This window comes from Phoenix dactylifera, chromosome 11 (genome assembly GCF_051530095.1).
Source record: "Phoenix dactylifera cultivar Ajwa chromosome 11, Ajwa_hap1_PhDact_Kaust_v1.1, whole genome shotgun sequence".
NCBI classification, from domain to species: domain Eukaryota; kingdom Viridiplantae; phylum Streptophyta; class Magnoliopsida; order Arecales; family Arecaceae; genus Phoenix; species Phoenix dactylifera.
The window spans coordinates 3,387,966-3,398,506 of NC_143200.1; the positions used below are offsets into that span (position 1 = coordinate 3,387,966).

Consider the following 10,541-nt stretch of genomic DNA (forward strand, 5'->3'; position numbering starts at 1 on the left):
GCTGTGAGGGTCTTTGGCAACTTTCCTCCTGCCTGATTTATGGTGAAATCTTTTACTACCTCCACCGAAAAATAAAAAGGATGATGTACATCGACATACAATTATATGATCAAAATATTCTCCTCTTTATTCATCTTCTTTCTATGCTCTGTAATATTCTGAATGTCTCCATAGCTATCTTGTATTACCAAATGCAAGGTCCTGGCTTTGAGCATACCCCACTTGATCATCTGAGGACAACATGAAATGTTTGGTCCCATAGTGCAGTTGGCTGAAATGATATTTTTCCACAAACTTGAGGCCTTTAGGTGCTGGGATAGATTGTCCATGAATACAGGAATGAAAGAGAATGCATGTGAATTGATGGAAAGGGTCCACTTGTAAACAGAGATGGCCTGTTGAAGATCCTAACATGACCTTTCATGCTGCTCTGGATGAAAAGAAGATAAGGAGACAAACCTTCAAGTGGATCAGAGCAGTGTCTGATATCTCCTGTTGATATAGATATGCCAATGTAGACAGCCCACCTACACTTAATTCTGCAGCCTCCCAACAAAAGAACAGACCGAACTCAGGAGGGATCCATCATGCCAACCCTGAGCCAGGAATGCAGACAGAAGTTAATGCCCTGTCCGATATGAATGCTCCAGTGGACCAGATTTTGAACATTAAACAGAATGTGATGAGATATAAGCTTCGATGCCGATGTATCCGAGCTTGTTTAACTTTCAAAAGCAGGGATCGCATGGTTGGTGAATGAATTAGTAGCACTTGCTTTAGATTAGCCACGAGGGCGATGCGGTTTTAAGAGTGATGGATAAACTAACTACAAAATTAGTAGAAGACCACATCTCTTATCTAATCATAATGTTTCGACTACTGGGAATAGTAGAGAAAGGAGCATCTGACAGTGACACTAATGCATACAATTATGCAGCTGCAAAAGATTATATTCTATAAGAAAGGAAGAGGTTTGATGCTGATAAGAGTGCTGAATGATCTCAATCACATGACACTCTTCATTACAGTTGGAAAGCATTTCAGAAATACCAGCACAACAACTGTTGGCGAAGCTACTAATACCTGACAAGGATGGCCAACCCAGATTAAAGCAGTCTTTGAAGCAAAGGATAAAGAAGATGTTCTAGAACTAATAGAAACTATGACAGCCTGGTTGATTGGTACATGCCATGTTCGTTTCAACCCTGCAAGCAATAAGTCTATCTCCAACCGTTACCTTTTGCTTAGGACCACCAACCATCACTTCCTTATCCACTTTGACACCTTGAGGTTTATCCAACAAGCTGTGGTCCAAGAATTGTTGCAGGTTTTTATATAGAGATTCTATGTTTTGCTGCAATATGTCATTGTTCTTCACCTCCATTGCCCATGTTTTTTTTTGTGTACTGGTTTCAGTTCTAGGAAAAACTTCACTACTACATCACCCTTCCATTTGTACTTACACTCTAAGCCTCGAAACAAAAGCGCAGGTTAATTCTTGTATAAATTAGGGGCAGCAAAGGAAAATGACATGTAACCTTCTATGTCCTCATTTCTTCTTTGGATACTTTCAGACAACCAAAGCCTTGTGGTTTCTATCTACAGGTGACCCTTCAAGTATTTTTGTCGGCTGAATTTGGTTTCTTACAGCAACTCGTCACAAGAAGATGCTCTTGCGCTAGAAGGCATCCATATGGATTCCAGGACCACTTATTATTCTATCTGCAACTTTCACTGTAAAGCTCTTAGCTGATGGGATCCCAAAATGAAGGACCCCTGGCTATATATGAGCCAACCCAACCTCACATAAATGTGGTTAAGTGACACATTCATTTTGTTAGTTTCTCAATACAACACCTGCCTTCATACGGAGAGAATACGGAGCAGCAAGTAGTTATTTTTCCACTGTCGGGTATAGAAAAATACAAACTTTAAAGCAAGATTCGCTATCTCGGTACCAAACTCCGTACCATAACCACACTAGCACAATATCAGTACGGCACAAAATTTTTTTTGACGTACCGAATGTCGGTATACCACCCATACCAGGTGCTGGTATCGAACCGATATGGTACGCCCTAGATCGCCGAGTTCGGGCTGGTACAATGTGCTTCAAAGAATAGAGGCTTCACATTCTATATGGTGTATCTGACTTTATCTTTGATAGAGTAGGATAAAAAATTCATTTCTAAAATAACCAGTAAATCTTAAAAAAGAGCCTAGTGACCCCTTTAATAGCTGGTTACAAACAAGTAGTCCCATCTTGTTAAACTAAGCTAGAAACACTAGCAACAGTGCGTTGTTCACAACGATTTTCTCTTGGACTTGTTTACCAGATTTCTCAGGCATCACCCAGAAACATAGGCGAGAATTAAGACAACTTGGAGAAGAACATCTTAGTGAATTAATACAAGAATTCTCTTAATAATACAACAGCATCATGATGTCAAATCTCTCTCCTTCACTCACCATCGCACATCCTAAATGTGGTGTCTCTAGTCTGCTGAGACCTTACACTGATAACTGCGAGAATTCTCAAAAGAATCATTTGCCCCAAAGAAAATTAGGAAATGATGAAAATTTTGCTTAGATCTAAAGACTGTTAGCCTGAAGCTTCACATGCTTGTTATATACAATCTTGTACTCTGAATGATTTCAAATGATCAGAGCTCAATTTTCATGTGAGCTGTTGGCAATGGGCCTGCAACAAATATATCAATGTATTTGTTTTTCCCCTCTCTTGGTGGAATTCGTAACCGAACAGCAATACTGTAGACATCCATTAATACATACCATGAAAGCTCTGAGAAGAGACGGCAATCTCCTGACTCTGTGCTAAGTCCATTGGAACAACACTTTGGAGATCATCCTCCCAGAAAGTCCCCAGCTGAAAACTTGGAACATATTTTTTTGGTAATTCCATTCTATTTGCATCACATAATGCTACTAAAGGTCATAAAGTTCATGCAATTGTGAAGAAGAGCAGCAAGTCTTTACCTGAGATGAAGCATCTCCAAATCCACTAATGAAAGGCTGGTGACTGCTTAGAGTTCCACAGAGAGTGGAATCTAATGGGTTCACAGTGCACTGGGTTTCCAAGGCATTGGCCACAACACAATGGAGAGGAGCCCCCTGCTGAGGTTGGTTGGCAAATGATAATGCTGCACCTGAGGTCTCTAAAGGATAAACTGAATTCGACACAGGCCCACAAGTTGGATGCATCTGAATTCATGAAAGAACCAAAATTAAAGTGCATAGAACTAAAATTGACATAGTTGTAGCCAAGAAAGAAGACTAAAAAAATGTTCATCTCACATCTTTGGGGATGAGATCTGCGACATTGTTGAAGTCTAACCGTGGATTCGCCGTTGCCAGCTTCATAGAAAGAAACTGCAACAAGAAAGATAGGAGGGATTTCAGATGCAACAAATTCAGTATACAGAGGGAATTGCCATCTAGAAAATGATAATTCTTTTCATAATCTCTATACCTCGACTTGGCGTTGCAATGACTGTACATAGTTTATAATCTCATCAAGCATAACCGCTTTTCCAGTAACCTACAGCAAGGAATTCCAATTTGAAATCAAATTCTCGAAACCTAACTAGTTTCTAAGTTTCAGAAGGAAACATTAATTTCCAAATTGATATTTTCGTGATACCTTATTGCAACCCGGGACAAGATCTTGTAGTAACCTCATGCGCTGGCTGATCTTCTCTCTTCTCACCTAACAGATAGAGAGAAAGTATTCATGAGTGAGCTATGAAAGAATTAGAATAATATAAGCCAAGAAACAACAATTAGACACGACATCTAGTGTGCTGGTACCAAGCCCCGTATCGATTACGGTTCAGCGCCGTGCCATGCCGGCCTAATACCAACACAATAGAGACCGGGGAGAGGGAGAATGGGAGAGAGGAAAAGAGAGAGAGAGGGGGAGAGGGAGTCTCCCTCCCTCCCCACCCTCTCTCTCTCTCTCTTCCTCTTTTTCCTTCTCCTTCTCTCCCTCCGGCGACGCCGCCAGTATGGCTCGGGATGTCCGAACTGGGCGGTTCCGCCGACCATGATTGGACATCAAAGCAACAATCTATCCATACCCTTTCTGCAAGGCTATGGCTATCGGTGGCTTGGCCTCTTCTTGCCCTGACATGAATATAGTCTTTAGGTGGCTCAGGGGGCTTCACATTGTTCTCCTTCCCTTGTTTTTGAGCCCCACCATCACCACTGGCACTACCACTGCCGTATTGTTCAACCTTTGGGTTAATTGATTCCTTTTCAGTTGCATCATCTGCTGCAAACCTACTTTTCTTCGCATTCGGATCCTCCTCCTCTGCCGCCTGGAAGTCAAAAATTTTCAGGCATATTTTTCTATGCTAGATGATGCGATAATAATCGAAATTCACCAAGAATATAAACTTCGCAATTCTTCTAGAGAGAACTGTCATACCTTGGGAGGATCCATGGCAGAATTGGGTAAAGCTGCGTCCTTTCCTTTGCCCTTTGGAGCGGCTTTCCTCTTCCTTGGATTGTTCTCACCAGCACCTCTCAAGCTCACCTCTCCACCTGCCAAGATTGGATCCAACACCGATGATTCCTCTCGAGCATTACCAAATTCTGCATCATTTGCCTCCAGTTGCTTCCCGTCCTGAGTCCGGATCGCCTTACCACTCCCCGGCAGCCCCTTTTGGGGTCCAGTTGCCATGAGAGACTGGCTGCTCGATGCCCTCAAGAGCTTTCCGGCGTCCGGGAGCCCAAACTGGCCCGCCAAACCGCTGTAATTCCGGCCATCAAAGCAAGAAAGCCTAGCAGCCCTCTTGGTGAACCCCGGGTCGCCAGACAACTCATCCAAATGCGCGACGGGAATCGGATTCGCCGAGAATGGCAGGCCTCCGATGGCCGGCTGGGGGTGGCCGAGGCAGCCCATCATGAAAAGATTAAGTTTTGGAGGGGCATTCAGAGGGGCACCCATGCAGTGAGACCCGGGGGAGATCTCCTCGCCGGAATTGTAGGCGCTCGCCAGCCGCCCAACGAGGTTATTGACGGCGAGGCCCTCAGCTGGAGCAGGGGAATTGGACGACGGCGACGAGACAATGGAGCTGAGCGCCGACTCGAAGTGGCCGGTCGGGTCCATGGATTGTTCCCAGTTGAGGTTGAGGAAGCACGGCCGCAGCTGATCCGGTGGCGGCCCACAATTCATCTCCGATGAGGCGCCGATGTCAAATAATTGCCGGAAAAAACTCACCTTTTTGGCCTCCGAGCACCGAAATGGAAGAAAGAATGCCGAATTGGCCGAGAAATCGATGATGGAGGTGATAATTCCCAGCTAGAAGAAAGAAAAGCAGGGAAAGGTGGAAGCTTTTTTGGGAGAATTGAGAGGAAAAGAGGTGGGAGGTGGAGGAGAGAGGAAAAGCAGAAGCAGAGAAGGGAAGGGAAAGGTGGTGGAAGCAGATGGTGAGAGGAAAAGGGAGGAAAGATGAAATTTTGAAGAGAAGGAAGGAGGTGGAGGACAGAGGAGGAAGGGAGGAAGAAAGAAGGGAAATGTTGACCTTTATGTGTGGATATAATAATAATAGAATTACTTTGAAGCGAGGGAGGAGTAGTCTCACATAAGCCAGGCCATGGAGGTCAAATAGAGCTGTCCCCTCTGCCTTTGGAAATCCTTGTGGGCATCAGCAAAGCTTTCCTGCCATCAAAGAGAGAGAGAGAGAGAGAGAGAGAGAGGTGGAGAGGGGGATTCAAAAGGTTAGAAGAGAAGGGGGATGGAATAAGGGAGGTGATGAAGGGGTGGAAAAGTTGGGGGAGGGAGGTATAAAGGGGTTTTAGGCTTTCAGCTTTACTATGTGCTGGTCCCTAAGCAAGGGTTGTTTGTCCAGAGCTGAAGACAATGATTAAATGGAGAGAGAGGGTTAATGAGGGGTTCATTTATTATAAATTATATTTTTGTATTGGTCCCAAGCAGATACAGGGTAAGTTTTTCTATTCATTGTTTTGTCCTGTCTTTGTTTGGTGATGTATGAGCTGTGGATGAGCATATTGGGCGGTGCTCAAAACTTGCAGGGAAGTGGAAGGGTTGCATTTCCTTTCTTATATGACTCATTCTTTCAGTGTGGTCAGATATGCTGAAGGAATCAGACATTATGGATGAATTTAGCATTTTCTTGTTGGTGTTAAATGTTTTGTGATGGTCCTTCTAATATGAGGAGGGAAAGCAAGTTTTTTTTTTCCTATGTTTACTTAGAAATTTTCATGAGGCTCTGAATCTAAAATCATTTATATTTTAAACACATCTCATCCATTCATATATGATCACTTATAGGCATTGCTTTTCTTGAATGCAACACCTTGATATGATATCTTAAAGAGGGCAAGGCAGAATTGATCTTATCATGTGTTTGCATCATATTGCTCTGTACTAGATGAGCATGGTAAATAACTTAACCAAGGCTCAACAACTAAAAAAGGGGTGTACAAAAGAAACATGAATCTTATTATCTTATATGATTAGGAGCTTGTAGCTTTCTCTGTGCTTGAACAGTGATTAGGTTGCATAACAAGAGCAATGCATTGGAGGCAATCCATGCTTCCTGCGGCCACAGCCCCCTCTAGGTAGGCCAATAACCTCATGGGAATGGGATGGCCACAAGACTCCACCAAACTCACATAATGGTGTCTCCTATGATGTCTTCTGGATTGCAACAAGCATCTTCTTCATCTAACTTTGCGGGAAAGATTAAGGGTTTTGATATTTTTGCCATCTTAAGTTTATCATACTTGAAAAGGCAGCCAGAAAAGAAAAGAGGAAACTCTCATTTTTGCTTCACTTATACTCTTCATTTTGCTTTCACAAGCCCAAGCTTTACAGAGTAGCCTTTTGGGGCTTGGAGAGCTTTCCTCCTCCAACTTTTGCCTTTTCTTATTGCATTTTATCAAGTAGAAGAAAGATAAAGCTGCCTTTTCTTTCATTTCTGTTGTAAATTGTTAATTATGCTTCTTTGTTAAGCTTGCACCTTCCCTTACACACACACACACACACACACACACACACACACACACACACAGAGGGGGGACTGAAAAAAATTAATTATAAAGAAATTATATAGATTGGTTTATAAAGAAGTGTTTAGAGAGAGAGAGAGAGGAATGAAAAAATTAATTATAAAGAAATTATATAGATTGGTTTATGAAGAAGTGTTTGATACCTAACCAATAGGATCTAAATGTTTCTACACCTGCTACTGTTCAATCTTATTATATTGGCAGTGCATCGAGAGTGCCGTTGCCAGTCACATGCATGTTAACGGTAAACAATTTGATTTCGTTCGGAGGTGGGCGTCCACAAGGGCTCCCTCTTTCCACCCCCTAACCAAGTCCTAGATTAGTACACATACTCCCTCCTAAACCTTATAAATTTAGTAGATCTCAGATCAATACTATCGCACCCCGAACCTGTCATCTGAGTTGGCCACGTAAATATAGAAAGTATGTGAGGATCTATATGGACAGATGTGTGTTTAGTCCCACATCAGTTACTTATATCAGATCAAAGAATCCAAATAATAATATTTTATGATTAACCTTTTTGGATGAGATCATGAGTTGTTACAAAAAACATTATTTATTGGAACCTATCTTATTTAATTATCTGTTAAGATATAGTTTAAGAGAGTAATAAGAAACAAAATAAGGTGTATTATTGAAAGAGCGGATGACCTATAATTTTTTTATACGGAACATCATTTATTTAAATAGCAAAGTAAAATATGCTTGCCTCATATAAAAAAAAGGGAAGGTAAGATATGGGGCCCTTTGAGGTTATTATGTTCATTGAGTCAAGGAGAAAAGGATGAAAGAATGGGGTGGTTAATAAATTAACAAATTGATTAGTTTGAAATATTAATTTAAGAAAGTGCTACTTATTAGTTTTAATTGATGGGTTTAAGAATTCTTCATTTTCCCGAAGGTTGATCCTTGCATTTAGTTTTCACTCTCCTTCTCTTAGAGAGTTTTTCATCTCGTTCCTGTGATTTATTCCCACCCTTTTTGCCTTCCTAAGAATCTAAATTGCTTTAAATAAGGATGCTGTGATAGTTATAGAAACCATTATAATAGTTTTCACACACTTTATTATTTGTTTTTTCTTGAATTTTTTTGATGTGTTCTTTTCTACTTCAAGGTAATGCCATATTTTGGATGGTGGCATATGGAGAGATGCTGTCCGTTGGTCATTTTCAATGCATGGCCTATCCATTCAACATCATGTGTTGTTTGATACCCATGAAATTTATGTAATATATATATATATATATATATGTTTTGTTCTTGCTTTGTTGGTTCCATTTCTCAATCATCTAATTTTTTCCATGTATCAGAGATATGCTATAGATTGGTGCAACTATCTAATTGTTCCTTTAAAGCCAGTCATTTTTTTCAGCACATAGCTAATGAAACCATGTATCTACTCAAAACTTTATCCCTTTAAAGCCAGGCATCCTTGTCAGCACATAGCTAAAAAAACCATGAATCTAACCAAAGAGTTGGTTGAAAATAATTGCTGTTATAAGGTTGCAACCGTTATTATCAATTGTTCTGATGTTTCCTGTTGCACCATACATATATAATGTGAGCATCTAGATAAGTGACATGCATTATTTAGCAACTATTTATTATAACAAGCTTTATATAACGAAAATAATGGTTGTCTTTTCACAGTTTATAGAACAAACTAAAAAGTCGTTTGGTTTGTAGAAAAAAAGAGAAAAGTATGATCAACGGAAAAATAAAAAAATGCTTCTTGGTTGATTGGAGTTTTCAAAGAAGAGAGATAGAAAAATAACATTCTTATGGAAATAAGATTCTTATGTTTCATAGAAAAGAAAAATCTATGGAGAATATGGAAAAGCTACTTTTCACCAATTGAGAATTGAGGTCTTTTTTTTTCAAAAATATTCTTAAGCCATCAAAATCTATGAGTAAGTCTTTCTCTTTATTAAGAATATAATAAGTATTTTATATATTTTTTTAAGAAAGTAGATGTTCAACCAAATATAAGCCACTCTGAAATGTGCTACTTTTTCATGATCAATCAAATATGTCAAAACCATTTTTCAAGATATCATATTTTCAGGAATCATTTTTTTAGAAAAAATATTTCTACGAGAAAAAATTCTTTCTCCGTACCAAACGAGTCCTAATATTTTTTTTAAGGTAAATGTGTTAACCCGGACCCTAACTCAAATTTATTGCAACTAAACCAAATCAGTTTAGCCAAGGCTAACCAAATACTGAAATACAGAAGAAGAGAGATAAAAAGGTAAGAAGAGGATCCCTTTTTCTTGTAAACTTCGTCAGAGCAAAGCATAGTCCAGTCCTTGAACAGAAAGTAGGGTATCACAGCAGATCTATTGATGCGTTTTGGTCTTGTTTCTTGAGACTCTTGACTTCCTTTTTTTCCTAACCAAAGGCACCATTTTGTCATGGAAATGACAATGTTCCTTCATTCTTCTTGATCTCCAATCAGTCCACAACTCTAGAATTGTTGTGGGAAAGTCCATGACTCCAGACCAGGATCCAAGTTGAGGCCAAACACCATTAGAGAATTCGCAGTGAAGAAACTAATGAAACGTCGCAATATATAAAGTCTCGATCCTCCTCCGAAAGAATTGCACACTTCCTGCAACATATCAAGGAAGCTTGCTAGCTGTACATTTTCATTGATGTGGCTCAAAGTAATATCTAAACTTTGGGTTCCATCCCATTCCTTCCTTGAGATAGGTGTGATAGATCTCAAATACTGCATTTGTTTGGAGAGAGAGGTGGAACTGCTCTGGAAAAACCAAACATAGGTGGTCTGTTGTTGTCAAGCCATGAATCCTTCCAAAACTCAAAGAAGCTGTAAATAAAGATGAATTCTTGTCCCCTGCCAAAAACCAAGAAGCACATTTGATGAGTCCATTAGAATTGATCTCAGTTGTCTTCTTGTATAATGATCTTATTGGAATTAATGGAGAGTGGAGATAACTTCCACCACCATTTACACAGTAGAACAAAGTTGAAATCTCTAAGATTGATGACTCCGAAGCACCCCTTATTTCTTGCTGAGGCATGCTTTCTCCCATTTGACTAGGCAAAGGCTCCTCTGTGGCCTCCTCCTTCCCCCTCCATAGGAAGCTTATGCACAAACTGTCAATCTTCTTCACAAACACTGTCAACCAATAATGATGCACTTATCCAACCAATCAACCTCTTTTTCGAATTTCTCTGGAAGTGGCAACTAATCATCCTTGCAGAGCTCTTCTTAGTGCAGTTGGACACCCAGATATGCAGTAGGGAAGTCACCCAATTTACAATTCAGCATCATAGGTAGCTAAGCAACCTATACCATGTTGTTGTCGCGAATACATAAGAGAACTCTTATCAAATTGACTCTAAATCCAGATAAGATCTCCTATCCATTAAGAAAGAATTTAAAATTACAGTGATACCTAAATTTAAACATGTAGAGGTTAATATTTGGAGCTGTTGCTGGAAATTGGACCCGGGGG

The 10,541-nt window shown here is 40.2% G+C and overlaps 1 protein-coding gene across 2 annotated transcripts; it reads right to left on the reverse strand.

Moving 5' to 3' along the window:
* Nucleotides 1-2,371: 2,371 nt before the first annotated feature.
* LOC103714178 (transcription factor bHLH77-like) lies at nt 2,372-5,883 on the reverse strand. Of its 2 annotated transcripts, none has more exons than XR_005512595.3 (8): nt 4,448-5,883; nt 4,098-4,337; nt 3,662-3,727; nt 3,491-3,559; nt 3,316-3,390; nt 2,998-3,222; nt 2,794-2,894; nt 2,372-2,701 (listed from the first exon to the last, which is right to left on the reverse strand). XR_005512595.3 is itself a non-coding variant. In XM_039128370.3 (8 exons), exons 1-8 carry the CDS (start codon nt 5,195-5,197, stop codon nt 2,664-2,666), a joined length of 1,557 nt encoding a protein of 518 aa, XP_038984298.3. In that variant the 5' UTR covers nt 5,198-5,883; the 3' UTR covers nt 2,372-2,663. The 2 variants fall into 2 exon arrangements, 1 of the variants encoding a protein (XP_038984298.3); XM_039128370.3 differs by having other exon boundaries at nt 2,794-2,887.
* Nucleotides 5,884-10,541: the final 4,658 nt, after the last annotated feature.